At 45.6% G+C, this 15,726-nt stretch overlaps 1 protein-coding gene across 2 annotated transcripts in view; it reads right to left on the reverse strand.

The window, feature by feature from the left end:
• Positions 1 to 15,726, reverse strand: part of UMODL1 (uromodulin like 1) — a 104,967-nt gene that overhangs the window by 35,961 nt on the left and 53,280 nt on the right. For both annotated transcript variants that reach the window (XM_077479837.1, XM_077479838.1), the window contains 2 exons: positions 14,077 to 14,334; positions 11,355 to 11,467 (listed from right to left, as the gene is read on the reverse strand). In XM_077479837.1, the coding sequence (XP_077335963.1) occupies positions 11,355 to 11,467; positions 14,077 to 14,334 (371 nt within the window). The remainder of the gene's footprint in view (positions 1 to 11,354; positions 11,468 to 14,076; positions 14,335 to 15,726) is intronic.

Raw genomic sequence — 15,726 nt, forward strand, 5'->3', positions numbered from 1 at the left:
ACATCACCCAACTAGTACTCTTAGAACAGTTCTTTAACCACACCCCTCCGGTACTACGGGATTGGGTACGAGATAAGCAACCACGGACTGTACAGCAAGCGGCTACTTTGGCCGATGAATATCTGGACTCTCAAAGGTCAGGCAGAAGCGAGCGCTATCCACCATCTCGGCCCAGTTTATCAGCCTCTAACACAGCTTCAGCACCAACCCCAGCGGCCACTTATCCTCAGCAGCCCAGGTTCAACTCCCAGGACTATGCACAACCCATCAGGTGTTTCGGATGTAAACAGCTAGGGCACAAAAAGCCAAACTGTCCATTAAATCCAGCCATCCAGTCCCAGTCATGGAGACAACCAGCAAGGGGGAGCCCCCGCACACCCATGCCTGCGGCCCACTGCGTTGAGGAGGAAGAACATTGGGGCGTCCTGCACGAGGCTGATCCAATACAAGCAGCTAACCGGGACAACAGGCAACAACACAGGCAGACGGTCCGGGTTAATGGAACGGTAGCCAATGGCTTACGTGATAGCGGCGCTACCATGACCCTACTACAGAAGAACCTCATCCCAGAGAGCCAACACACCGGAGACACTGTAGCCGTAAGAGTAGCGGGAGGTACCATCTTCCGGCTACCCGTGGCCCGTGTTCACCTGGATTGGGGGGTTGGTTCGGGACACGTGAATGTGGGGGTGATGAAGGACTTGCCTGCGGATGTACTACTGGGGAATGATTTGGCCCCCCTCCTTTCTGCTTACACCCCGATGGGCCCCGATGAAGTCAACCCTGTGACTACCCGTGCACAGACACGTACTGCTGGAACCGGCCCGCTCGCTGCAGAGACCCAGGTGAGACTATCCTCCCCGACACGTACCTTAGATCAGGCGCGCCTAGGCTGGGATACCCCAGAAGCATTCGGGAGGGAAACTCGGGAGGACCCCACCTTACACAAGTATAGGGCTAAGGCAGATACTCAGGAAAGGGGAATAGATGGGGAGCTGTTTGAATGGGATGGGGATAGACTGTATAGGATCCCTAAGCCATCTCAGAGAAGTAAGGCCCCTTCGCAGAAACGACAGCTGGTGGTACCTAAGAAATACCAGCTGGAGATTCTGCGAATCGGGCATGATGTGCCGCTAGCAGGACATCTAGGGTTCCGTCGCACGGCCCATAGGATCACACAGAATTTCTTCTGGCCCAATTTTAGCCAGGATGTGCGACAATACTGCAAAACGTGTGACACATGTCAACGGATAGGGAAGAGGGGGGACCACCCTAAGGCTAAACTCATGGCCATGCCTAATATTGGAGAGCCCTTTTACCGCATAGCCGTTGACATTGTGGGTCCCCTGGCCCGGCCTAGTCCATCCGGAAAGAAGTATATTCTCACCGTGGTGGACTACGCCACCCATTACCCAGAGGCAGTAGCTATGTCCAACATTGAAGCAGAGACAGTAGCTGATGCCCTGGTTAAGATTTTTACCAGAGTGGGGTTCCCTAAGGAGATTCTCTCTGACCAGGGAACCCAGTTTACCGCGGTACTCACCCGGCAGTTGTGGAAGGTGTGCAATATTAAGCCCTTACTGAGCTCCCCCTACCACCCCCAGACTAATGGTCTCTGCGAACGCTTTAACGGGACCCTCAAGCAAACGCTGAGGACCTTTTCGGACTCTTGCAGAGACTGGGAGAGATTCCTGCCTCACCTGTTATTTGCGTACAGAGAGGTACCCCAGGAATCTACTGGGTTCTCGCCCTTCGAGTTGCTCTATGGGAGAAGGGTCCGCGGACCCCTCGATCTCATCAGAGGACACTGGGAGGGAGAGACAGAGCAAGAAGGGACCCCCATAGTACCCTATGTTCTGGAACTCAGGGACCGCATGGAGCAACTGTCTCTGATGGTAAGAGAGAATCTCCAGGCGGCCCAGGGAAGACAGAAGAGATGGTACGGCCGGGGGGCCCGACAGCGGGTCTTCCAGGTTGGGCAGAAGGTCTTAGTGCTCAAGCCTGTGAAGACCGACAAGATGCAGGCATCTTGGCAGGGCCCGTATAAAGTAGTAGCCCAGGTATGTGATACTACCTATGTCATTGCCAGCTGTGCAGATGAAAGAATCCAGCGAACCTTTCATGTGAACATGCTGAAGGAGTATCAGGAACGGCAGGAGGATGTTGCTGCAGTATGTGCCCCTGCTGCGGACGACTCAGAAGGTTTACCCCTCCCTGACTTACTAGAGAGAGAGCCCCAGACTGACCTTATTAGCCTTGTACAGCTAGGAGACCGGTTAAGCCCCACAAAGAAGGAACAGGCTAAGCGCTTCTGTGGGAGAAACAGGCGACGTTCTCCCAAAGACCGGGCTATACGACCTTGGCTGTACATAAGGTAGAGACCCCTGGACAACCCCTCCGCCAGCCCCCCTACCGTATCCCTGAAGCAGTCCGAGAGGAAATGCAGAAGGAGATACAGGAGATGATTCAGTTAGGAGTCATTGAGCCTTCTGACAGCCCTTGGGCCTCGCCTGTAGTCCTGGTGCCTAAGAAAGACGGGACTACCCGGTTCTGCGTGGACTACAGGCGACTCAACGAGAAGACCACCACCCGATGCCCAGGGTAGACGAACTACTAGATCGTATAGCCAGGGGATGTTATTTAACTACAATAGACCTGTGTAAAGGTTATTGGCAGATCCCCCTGGCCGAGGATGCTATCCCCAAGTCGGCATTTGTTACCCCATTTGGCCTGTACCAGTCTAAGGTCATGCCATTTCGAATGAAAAATGCCCCGGCGACCTTCCAACGTATGGTGGATAGGCTCCTCGATGGCTTCCAGGATTTTGCATGTGCATATCTGGATGACATTGCGATCTACAGTGGGTCTTGGGAGGAGCACCTGGTTCACGTAGGAGTGGTTCTGGACAAAATTCGGGCCGCAGGCCTGACCTTGAAACCAGACAAGTGCCATCTAGAGATGGCGGAGGTGCAGTACCTGGGACACCGAGTGGGGTGTGGGAACCAGAGACCCGAGCCAGCCAAGATAGAGGCAGTAGCTAACTGGCCCACGCCCCGTACTAAGACCCAGGTATTGGCCTTCTTGGGAACTGCAGGGTACAACCGACGTTTTGTCCCTAATTATAGTGCTATCGCCAAACCCCTGACTGACCTGACGAAAAAGAATTTACCTAGGCAAGTCCTCTGGTCTCCAGCTTGTGAATCCGCGTTTCTAGTCCTCAAGCAAGCACTTGTAAATGCCCCTGTCTTGGCTGCCCCAGTACCTAACAAACGTTTTCTTGTCCACACCGATGCTTCCATGTTTGGACTGGGGGCGGTGCTGAGCCAAGTTGGGGAGGATGGAGGAGAACACCCTGTCGCATACCTGAGTAGAAAACTATTACCCCGGGAAGTGAGCTATGCGGCAGTGGAGAAGGAGTGTTTGGCCCTGGTCTGGGCCCTTAAAAAGCTGAACCCCTACTTATACGGACAGGAATTTTCACTGGTCACCGACCACAACCCATTGGTCTGGCTTTACCGGGTCTCCGGAGATAATGGCAGGTTGCTGCGGTGGAGCTTAGCCCTGCAACCTTACAACTTCACCATCAGCTACCGACCCGGTAAGCAAAACGGCAATGCTGATGGGTTGTCCTGGCAAACCGACGCCCTCCCGGGCTCCTAGCGCAATGTTGATGGGTTATCCAGTATTGGAAAAATGGACCCATGGACTAACTGCGGAGTCAACCCGTCTGGGGTCCCCTCCTCTGTTAGTCCCCTGCCGAAAGGGGAGATGTGTGACAGTGGGGTCACTTTGGACACAGGGTGAATAAAAGAAACCCCCGATATGGTCTGTGATAGCCATATTCAAGGCTGTATATACATTGTATATAGATTGGATGTATACTGTATATGGGGGTTAAGTATCATTGCTGTGAGGAATTAAGTTGTTTTGCATTTCTATTGTTCATTTAAGTCTGTCCTTGTGTGTATTGTAAAGTGCCAGACAGACTGGCTGCCAACCCTTTGTGAAAAGATGTGTATTGGGTGGGATCGTTTGAAGCCTAGCAGACATCAGGATGAGGTGTTGAGTCTTGGGATGTGTGGGTGGAGCTGGGCCCTTGTTCATGTTAAAGCATGTGCCTTGAATTGTGTATAAAGTTACAATGTTTCTCATTAATAAAGTCATTCCTACTACAGAAGAGACAGAGTGCGTCTCGTCCTTTTGCCAGAGGGGTCGGCTCCTATAGGAAAGGGTCGTTTAGCTGTGGATATTGGTAGCAAGTGGATGTGTGTCTAGGAGAGGAAACATCGTAAACGGCGTTAACCCCCTTTATATTAGGGGTGCCGTTACACCGAGTACCTGTCACCAGGCCATCAGAGTACCAGAGTACCTATCTCCAGCCCATCAGAGTACCCGGGTACCTATTTGCAGCCCATGTCTCATAGAATATACGTTGGGGTGTTTGCTTTCCAAAATGGGGTCATTTTGTGGGTAATTTCACTGTCCTGGTGGTCCAGGACCTTCAAAAGTGTGATGGGTAGGAATGAAATGAGATGTGTCATTTATGCTCCTAGAACGCCTGAACGTACTACTTCAATGTTCGGCCTCTCTATGTGGCCAGGCTGTGTAAAAGTCCTACACATGTAGTATCGTCATACTCGGGAGGAGTAGCAGAATGTATTTTGGGGTGTAATTTTTGCTATATACATGCTATGTGTTAGAAATATCTTATAAATTGACAATTTTGTGTAAAAAAAAATGCGTTTACATTTTTTTCCACATATTCCAAAAACTTCTGGAAAAAAATTAACCATTCAAAAGACTCATTATGCCTCACAGATTATACGTTGGGGTGTTTGCTTTCCAAAATGGGGTCATTTTATGGTAAATTTCATTGTCCTGGTACTCCAGGGCCTTCAAAAGTGTAATAGGTGGATGTGAAATGAGATGCGTCATTTTTGCTCGTAGAACGTCTGAAGGTACTACATCAATGTTAGTGCTCTGTATGTGGCCAGGCTGTGTAAAAGTCTCACACATGTGGTATCGCCGTACTCGGGAAGAGTAGCAGAATGTATTTTGGCGTGTAATTTGTTGTATGCATATGCTGTGTGAGAGAAATAACCTGAAAATATGACAATTTTGTAAAAAAAAATAATAATAAAAAAAATCTTCATTTTGCAAAGAATTGTGGGAAAAAATTACAACTTAAAAAAACTTACCATGCTACTTACTTAATACCTTGGAATGTCTACTTTGTAAAAAGGGGTCATTTGGGGGGTATTTGTACTTTTCTGACTTGTTAGTGTCTCAAGAAATGAGGTACACCTGATGTACTGAAGGCCTGATCAGAAGTGATCAATTTTCAGTGATTGGCACCATAGTTTGTAGACTCTATAACTTTCACAAAGACCAAATAATATACACTAATGTGGGTTATTTTTACCAAAGATATGTAGCAGTATAAATTTTGGCCAAAATTTATGAAGAAAAATTACTAATTAGCAAAAATTTATGACAGAAACAAAGAAAAAGGCATTTTTTTCACAAAATTTACGTTTTATTTTATTTATAGCACAAAAAATAAAAAACCCACTAGTGATTAAATACCACTAAAAGAAAGCTCTATTTGTGTGGAAAAAAGGACGCAAGTTTCATGTGGATACACTGTAGGATGACTGAGTAATTGTCATTCAAACTGTGAGAGCGCTGAAAGCTGAAAATTGGTCTGGTCAGGAAGGGGGTGTAACTGCACTGTATTGAGGTGGTTAAGGAACTCAGTCAGGTTATAGCCAGACCATTGTTCATAATTGTTATGGACAGTTTACTGACTGGAATGGCACCAGCTAATTGGAGATAAGCCAACGTGGTACCAATATTTAAAAAAGTAAAGAAAATATATCTCTGGGAAAACAGGCCAGTCAGCCTAACATCAATAGTCTGCAAGCTATTGGAGGGGATGATAAGGGACTATAGCCAATCAGGGCCGGATTAACATAGGGGCTATTGGAGCTGCAGCTCCAGGCCCCTTTCTCAAGATAGGCCCATTTGCCCAAAAAAAATCAAAAAAAAAAAAAAAAAAAAAAAGATCGACTTTGAGGATTGTAGCTCGGCGATCAGGAGTCACAGAGACCCCACATTTGGGGGGTAGGTAGCTAAAGACCCACTACAGTACTGGTTAAAATATGGGGCTGCTATCCTCTATGGTTCCAGAGATACGGGGCTCCTTGCACAGCCTGTCAGAAGCTGCATACAGAGCGGCAGTTTAAATACAAGCTGGAACACTGCAGCAGACAGAGAGGATGAATTCACAGTGCTTATAATAATTATTTGTATATTACTTATGATAATTAACCCCTTGCCACCCAGGCCCATTCTGAGACTTCTCTCCTACATGTAAAAATCATCATTTTTTTTATGCTAGAAAATTACTCAGAACCCCCAAGCATTATATATTGTTTTAGCAGACACCCTATGGAATAAAATGGTGGTCTTTGCAACTTTTTATGTTGCACGATATTTGCGCAGCAATTTTTCAAAGTTTTTTTGGAAAGAAACTGTTTCATTTATTAAAAAAAACACTAAAGTTAGCACGATTTTTTGTTGTGTACTAAGCAATGCTTAACATTTTTTTACAGGTTACATGTTTATAGTTACAGAGGAGGTCTAGTGCTAGAATTATTGCTCTCGCTCTAACGATCGTGGCGTATGTAACCTGTCTGTATCTGGCTCTGATACTAACCAGTGCCTACCCAGGGACTGACTAGTATCTCTCCCCAGCCTGTCCCCACACACCCTCTCACCTGCTGACCTGTGAATGGGGCAATCACTCCCGCAGTGTTATTGTGTTCTGAATACAATGATTAGTGTTGCTAACTATAGCTGGCAGCACTGATTGTTTTGGGGAAAACCTGACAGGCTGGTTGTACTCAAGTCGGTTAATAGGTTGACTTGTGTAAAACCAGCTAGCCCATACATAGATCGACTATGGCTGGTCTCTGCTTAATTGGTGTAATTTCAATCCATGTCTGGCCCGCTTAACCACTATGCAGTCCCTAAATATCCTTCCACAAACATTTACATTTTTCCTTCTCAGATTACTTCATCCTCCTCTCCTATACATAGTGCCCACTGTCATACTCTCCACACTTCTCTCCTGTACATAGTGCCCACTGTCATACTCTCTACACTTCACTCCTATACATAGTGCCCAATGTCATACCCTCCACACTTCTCTCCTATACATAACGCCCACTGTCATATCCTACACACTCCTCTCTTGTACATACTACTCACTGTCATACCCTCCATACTCCTCTCCTATACATAGTGCCCACTGTCATACCCTCCACACTTCTCTCCTATACATAGTGCCCATTGTCATACCCTCCACACGTCTCTCCTATACATAGTGCCCACTGTCATACCCTCCACACTCCTCTCCTGTACATACTACTCACTGTCATACCCTCCATACTCCTCTCCTATACATAGTGTCCACCGTCATACCCTCCTTCCACACTCCTCTCCTGTAATTACTGCTTACTGTCCTACTCTCCACACTTCTCTCCTGTACATAGTGCCCACTGTCATACCCTCCGCACTCCTGTACATATTGCTCACTGTCATACCCTCCACACTCCTCTCCTGTACATACTACTCACTGTCATACCCTCCATACTCCTCTCCTATACATAGTGCCCACCGTCATACCCTCCCTCCACACGCCTCTCCTGTAATCACTGCTTACTGTCCTACTCTCCACACTTCTCTCCTGTACATAGTGCCCACTGTCATACCCCCCGCACTCCTGTACATATTGCTCACTGTCATACCCTCCACACTCTTCTCTTATACATAGTGCCCAATGTCATACCCTCTACACTCCTCTGCTGTTCATACTGCCCATTGTCATACCCTTCACACTCCTCTCCTGTACATAGTGCCTTCTGCCATACCCTCTGCACTCCTCTCATGTACATAGTGCCCACTGTTAGACCCTCCACATTCCTCTCCCTCCCCTGCACATACTTCCCACTTTTATACAATCCATACTCCTCCCCTATGCCTCTTACCCACAAAAACAGTTCTTTAAAATTATACTGAATATCCTCAATGTCACCAGCTCTAGAATGGGCACTTTTGTCAGTTCAACTAAAGGAAATCTCACAGTCCTCATATTTGTTCTGCCCCATTATTAGTACTTATAACATTTTGTAATTACTATTGTGATGTATAGAGGAACATACTAAATATAGCACTTAAAACTTAAAAAACTTAAAAAAAGCGTCCCTGAAAATATTTTTGAAATGTTGATAACTATGTACTTAGTCACTGCCCAAGGGCCACAGGGTCAGTAGGGGCCCCATGAGAGGCTCCTGTGATATTAAAGCGGTAGTAAACTTTTCTAACATTACTACTTTTTAGAGGCCCTGGGGTAGGTTATGCCATAATGTACAAGTATTCACAGCATATTAGCACATTAGGGTACACATACCTGTCAGACTGAGCCCTCCAGTGCTGTGCTGTGATCAACCCGCCAGGGGCCCCGGGCACTTCCATCTTCACCCGATCTTCCTTCTGGGTTCTGTGCCTTCGGTCACTTGCCTTGGCCAGGCTGCATTGATGTCATTCCCACACATCCTCATGTGCATCCTCTCTCTCTCATCCCCCCCTTTCTCTCTCATCCTCCCTCACTTACCCCTCACACCTCTTTCATCCCCTTTCTCTCTCTCTCTCTCTTTCTCTCTCTCATCCTCCCTCTCTCTCTTTCATTGAATTTGTTATAACAAAAAATTGTTTGCATTTTTATTTATTTACTGTTCATAAAAGGCCCCACCAAAATCCTCAGCACCAGGCCCATGATGTTCTTAATCTGGCCCTGTAGCCAATGTTTTAGCAATGAAAACATTACCATTAGTAGTAGTCAGCATGGATTCATGAAGGATCGTTCTCGCCAGACCAATCTATTATCATTCAATGAAGAAGTGAGCTGCCATCTACATAAAGCAAGGTGGTGTGCATAAAGCAAGCATAGACGTGGTGTATCTGGATTTTGCAAAGGCATTTGAAATAGTTCTCCGTAAACGTTTACTGTAAAAACTACGGTCTGTTGGTATGGACCATAGGGTGAGTACCTGGATTAAAAAATGGCTACAGGGGCATGTCCAAAGAGTGGTGATAAATAGCGATTACTCAGAATGGTCTGGTGTGGTAAGTGGGGTGCCCCAATGATCTGTCCTGGGACCAATTCCGTTTAATGTATTCATAAGGATATACATAATGGGATAAACAGCTCAATCTCAATATTTGAGGGTAATAACTTCTGAGCGGGATGTGTAAATCTTACAAGAAGACTTAAATAAAATAATAGGTTGGGTAACTACATGGCAAATGTGGTTTAATGTTGAAAAGTGTAAAGTAATGCACTTGGGGGCTAAAAATAAAAACACAAGTTATTCGCAAGGGGGAGAACCTCTGGAGAAATCTAGGATGGAAAAGGACCTGGGGGTCCTAGTAGATGATAGGCTCAGCACTGGGATGCAACAAAGCAAACAGAATATTGGCATGCATTAAAGAGGAAGTAAACCCTGATGGGTTTACTTCCTCTTTCATTCCCTGCAAAGGTAAAGCATAATGGACTACTATGCATCGCATAGTAGTTCATTATGTGTCACTTACCGGACACAGGAGCCAGCGAAGTCACCGCTGTCCCCTGTAGTTCCGAGCATCCATCTTCTTGGTGGGTCTCGCTGCTCCATCGCTGTGATTCACCGGAGCAACGATGACGTCACTCCCGCGCACGGGAGCCGACACTTGCAGCATATCGCCGCGATCTGCGGCTTACCCAGTGCGCCTGCGCGCCGCTGTCTACGGCACATGCGCCGTAGACAGCGGTGGCTGTCCTCAGATAAATATCTCCTAAACCGTATAGGTTTAGGAGATATTTCTTGGACCTACAGGTAAGCCTTAATCTAGGCTTACCTGTAGGTCAAAGTGGTTTGTAAGGGTTTACAACCACTTTAAAGAGAGTATTCACTCCAGATATAAAACAATAATTCTCCCGCTCTACAAGACTCTGGTCCAGCCACATCTTGAGTATGCCATCCATTTCTGGACACCAGTCCGCAGGAAGGATGTGCTGGAACTGGAAAGAGTCCAAAGAAGGCCAACAAAGCTAATAAAGGGACTTGAGGACCTCAGCTATGGGGAAAGACTGCCAGCATTGAACTTATTCTCCCTGGAGAAGAGATGCTTGAGAGGGGATATGATATCAATACCATACTGGTGACCCTAGCATAGGGAACACATTTTTCAGTGAAAGGGAATTTTTATAAAGACATGCAGCCATTCACTGAAATTGGAAGAGGGCAGTGGTGGCCACTCATTAGGGGTGCATGGGTGCCACCCCCCCCACCCCAATCCATGTGTTTGACCCCTAATCTACATGTAGGGTGCTGGACACACGGATTTAAAAAAAATATTTTTTTTTTAAGCAAGTGATTAAAACCTGAGGCTCTAATTAACTTCAAAGAAGGGTGGGCTCGGGCACAGAGCACTGAGCCCACCCAGTTGTGTGAATTTAGCAAATTAATATTTGCTAATGTCTTCCTGTTTCTCTTCCCAGTCAGTCAGGAAGTGGGATCCCATTGGCTGGAAGTCCTAAGACCCGATGGGCCGGGAGTCCAAATACGAGATTGGCCAGGAGGAGAAGTGACAGCCAGCACACGGAGGAGGAGATGGAGGGGGAAGCTGCCGCCACAGCTGTGACCTGCATGAAGTAAGTGCAGGGCTGATGGGGGGCCTGGCAGGACAGAGGACGAGCGGGCCGGCAACCGGGGGGGTATGGTGTGTGCGGTGGCGGGCTCAACCAATGAGGGGAAAGGATAGTGTGGGGTGGCGGGCTGTAGACTCGGGGGGAGGTGTCTGTGGTCAAGCCTGTCTGTCCCTCCCCCCCCCCCCCGACCGATGGAGCAACGGCCGCCACTGGTAGAGGGTTTTTTACTGTAAGAGCTGTAAGGATATGGAATTCTCTTCCACAAGCAGTGGTATAAGCAGGGTGCGTCAATAGTTTCAAAAAAACTATTAGATAGACACCTTAATGAGCACAACACAAGCATGCTCACACACCACATGTTGAACTGGATGGACTGGTGCATTTTTTCAACCTTACCGACTATGTAATATCACTATGTACTCTTTTCGTAAAATAATCCTTTTTACTTTGAGGTCATCTCCCTGAATCTTCGACCTTTCCCAGGGGTGGTGTCTATCTTCTCTGTATCTGGTACACAGCAGGACCCAGGATCAAATTTCCCAATGGGGACATCTCTATGCTGTGCTGTGAATGGGTGAACATGACAGGTATAAGATCTTACCTCTGAAGTGAATGTCTTCACAAACTCTGCATACTCTGAAGAATTTGGATTTTGCAGGGGTTCCGTGAGGTTCCAGTTTTCGATCTTCAGGGTTCCATTCAGTATTTGTCCCTCTGTAATTTTCAGCAAAGCAATTCAGATGTTGCAGATAATAACCACTACAGAGAACCGTTTGTACGACCTCCCCTTTTTTTTTCGTAAGCACCAAAATCCAGACAGCTGTACCCTAAATAGAATTTTGTAGCATAAAAAGCAATATAGTACAGTAAAAAGACACTGTAGGGAATGGAAAAATGTCAATGTGTTTCGTGCTATATCAGCGTTTAATCATGACTCCAATGGGAGTCATGATTAAGTGCTGATACAGCACGAAACATGTTGACTTTTTTCTCATTCCCCACAGTGTCTTTTTACTGTACTATGTTGCTTTTTATGCTACAATAAAGATGGATTCTATTTGGAGTGCAGCTGTCCAAATTTCGATGCTTACATTATGTCCAGTGTGATAAACTGAGCTTGCACCCAAACAGGAAGTGTGCATGGGATTGAGGCGGTGGGCTGACCTGGAGCAGCACTATTCCATTTACTACTCTATATTTTGTTGTTGCTGTTGTATTTTGGGAGTGGGGGAGTGGTGAGATTTATTTATTTTTTTTATTCCCAACTTTTACAGGACAGAAGGGGCTTTTTTGTGGTCCCATAGATTATATCTAGGAGTATGGAGGGTTGGGCTAGATACACAAGCAACTACATTATACCAATTGATGTGCTGTGTTCAGTTTGGCTATAACAATGACTGGGAAGTACACTGATTGGCTACTAGACATTTCTAAGGAACATCGCCTTGAACATGAACTGGTTCACCCATTCATGAATGTCAACAACATTCCCGCAGACATGAAGCAAGCAAAGTTGTAGAAAAAAAAGTGGCATCCAGAAAGATAAAGCTGGCAAAGGTAATAACTATTCAAATTGCCCGTTTGTTACAGAATTTTCTGTTTTGCCCGGGGGACTCCTTTAAATGCCTTGCTAAATGCTGAAAGATCATGATCCCTATCTGCTCACTACAACTTCTAGCATCAAATGCAAGGCAGAACTAGGGAAAGGTCAGAAAGCATTATACTGACATCTAGTGGTAGAAAAAGATCACTGCGTGTGTGTGTGTATATGTGAAGGTTATCCTGCCTTGTAGTGCGCTGCAACAAAGGTGCGTTGGAATGCCATTAAGGGCTCATTCACATCAACAGGTGCGTGAAGAATGCTGGTATTTGTTGTGCTTTGCATTGCTCTGGTATTTGTTTGTGTACATGCTCTGCATTATTAAAGCTTAATTCAAGGTATGGATTTTTAGAGTTTACATTGGTCCAGCCTGGAAAAATAAAAGTATGTATATTTCATATTCGTGGGATCCCTGCGGAAGCAGAGAAGCAGTCTAGTAGTCTCTAATGCTACAGTTATTGCCGCTCTCTTTGGGATTCTGTGGCGAGTGGTACATAAAAACTACAGCTCACCGGCTCAACATGGATGCAATTACAGAACGCCTTGCATTTGTTTTTTCAGTAAATGCAAAGCATTTTTTGATTGGACCAGATTATGAAATTGTCCCAACTCTTCACCTCATCCAATCAGGGTATACATTGCATCGATTAAGAAAAAAAATGCAGGGCATTCTGTGAATGGCAACTGTGCTGAGTGGGTAACTCACTGTGGCTACTATACACAAGACCCAGAAGACAGCGACGATCGCTGGAGGAGTGGAGACTACTATGGCGATTCCCGGCTTCCACAGGGATCCCACAGATGTAGTATATGCATAATTACAGTTTTCCTGTGTAACTGTGCAAATATATTCATACCCGCAGTTAGCTAGTTTTTACACTGTTGCATGCACTTGTTATGCATTGCAGTGGATTACGATGTATTACAGCGCATTGGAGCATGCTCTGCAAGAATGTAACAGGTCCTTCTCTTCTCAGCGCACAACAACACAGCTCATTGGTGTGAACTAAAGCCCTAGAACATAAGGCTAATTAAATTGTCTTGTTCTTGCATTGGAACTGCTTGGTTAAGCCAAAACTGCTGGGGTGAGCGAGCCCATTAAGGAGAAGTTCACCTATTTAGAAAACATAATAAATGAATGTATTTTTGCAGAAAAAATGTGCGTTTAATATTTTCTTCCCTGCAGGTGCCTGGAAAGCATTGCATCGGTGATCAGAGGTGCAATGTCAGACTTCTGCAGACAAACCCTGCAGCTTTCAGCTCATACCTCCATACCTCCAGAGAAGCCTATCCTACCCACACCTAACAACTCTATTTTCATTTTCTCCATCAGCTCATCCCCCCCCCCACAGTTATTACCTTTCATTCCACTTGACCCTCCCTTCTAGATTGTAAGCTCAAATGAGCAGGGCCCTCTGATTCCTCCTGTATTGAATTGTATTGTAACTGCACTGTCTGCCCCCATGTTGTAAAGCACTGCGCAAGCAGTTGGCGGTATATAAATCCTGTATAATAGTAATAATAATTCTAATTAGTTATAATAATAAGGAGCTAGTACCTGTTAAATGTTCCACCCGTATTTAGGGTGGAACATGTAGCATGTTCCAAAAGGTGAACTTTTCCTTTTAAATGACTGGCACACAAGAGTATCAATGCTGTCAATGCTGCAATGGGAATGAGGCCTGAATGATATGATGAAAATCCCATGCATGATGCCACTTACCTGTTTTCACTTTCTCCTCCCATAACTGTGTCTCTCCAGAACAGGTGAGGAATGTGACCTGTACAGTGTATAGTTCCCCATAATTCAGGCCACTTATATTCAGAGATGTGCCGGATACATTGTCGTTCCTGTGAATTTCCTTTGTAGATGTTATCTGTATATTATAAATGTGGTTGTCAGGACAGTCAGTGCTCCACCTAATGTGAAATCCGCTAGTAGTTACATTACTGACGGTGTGATTAAGAAAACTGGAGCAGTCTGCAATGAAAGAAGAAAAGATTGCAAAGAGTCAGAGTATGCAATTCAAAGGACTGACAATAAGGCTCATGCATATGGATGATTGCAGGCGCAAATGTGGTGTATGCATGTGTGAAGGGAGTCACTTTGGGCGGGGGGCCCTTGGAACCCAGAGTTTGGGAATGCCTTGTTTTAGCTCCCCATGCACTTTCTATGTCTAAGTTACCCTGTGTCTATTAGGGGCACAGGGTGACCGAGAACCCCAGTCTGATCTGTACTAATCGGACTCACTGTACAACCACACTGGAATGTTGTATGTATGTGTGTATATATTGTCTCATACTATGATGTGTGCTCTCTGTTGGGTCATTTGGGGTGTGGCTGCATTCTATTGTGTCTATCTGCCTTGGGAGCAACCTATTATGGGATGTACATGTCTATGGACATTAGCTGCGGGAGGGGAGGGGGGGGGGAATTCCTCCAACAGCTCTTCCTGCTGATTGGACAGTCTACTGAGGAGAAGTTTGAATATCTCTGTGTGCCTGTGTTCAAATAAACAATTCATATTCAGCAGCCAAAACGAGTACTGTCTAGTTCTTGGTTGTCAGCGGTTGGAACGTCTAATACCTATATTCAGACTGGAGGAAGCGGTACATGACGAAAGCACTCAAGCGGAGTATGAGATGTTTCGTTACAGCACGTATGATGTATTTGCCAAATACTGAAGCTTCACATTCAGGGAATGCGCAATACGTTCAAAAAAATCATCTGCATTTGCCGGGTTGAAAAATGTGTACAACCTCATTTCCATAGCTGGCTATATGTACCACCTGTGGCTCCCACAGGAAAACATTGGAAATTTTACACTAGAGGACATTTGCGCCTGCAAACATCCATGTGCGTGAAGCAAACAATAACCATAAGAATATACATAGACATGACCCCCTTTAGCTGGCAAACAATTTGTATTTAAAGCAGTGTGGAAATTGTTGACAATATGTAAATACCTGTAATAAATAAATCATTTTTTATTCATTTTAGTCAGTCTTGTGATTTACACACCCGATGCACATAAAGCCAGCAGATGACACGTGGCCTATTTCAGCTTTGCAGTTTTATCTGTCACCTGTTAGTCCATTGGACTATGAATTAGTGGTGTAATGATGCGTATTCACTGTCTAATATCCAGGTGAGTAGCATAGGTGATATACTGTAAAGCTGAAAAAGAAAATAGGCATTCAAAACCAGCTTTTAGGGGCTTAAATTAATAAAGCATAGCCTTATGAAAATTATAGGTGAGTAGTCATGACCATGGCAGGATTGGCAGGATTGTTGGCGACAGATAGGCTGGTTTAAGTAATTGCTGATCTTCTGGGATTGTCACGCACAGCAGTCTCTGGAGTTTTCTGGGGG

The sequence above is a fragment of the Lithobates pipiens genome, unplaced genomic scaffold, assembly GCF_037356315.1.
Source record: "Lithobates pipiens isolate NorthernLeopardFrog02 unplaced genomic scaffold, aLitPip1_a1.2 Scaffold_16, whole genome shotgun sequence".
In the NCBI taxonomy this organism is placed as follows: domain Eukaryota; kingdom Metazoa; phylum Chordata; class Amphibia; order Anura; family Ranidae; genus Lithobates; species Lithobates pipiens.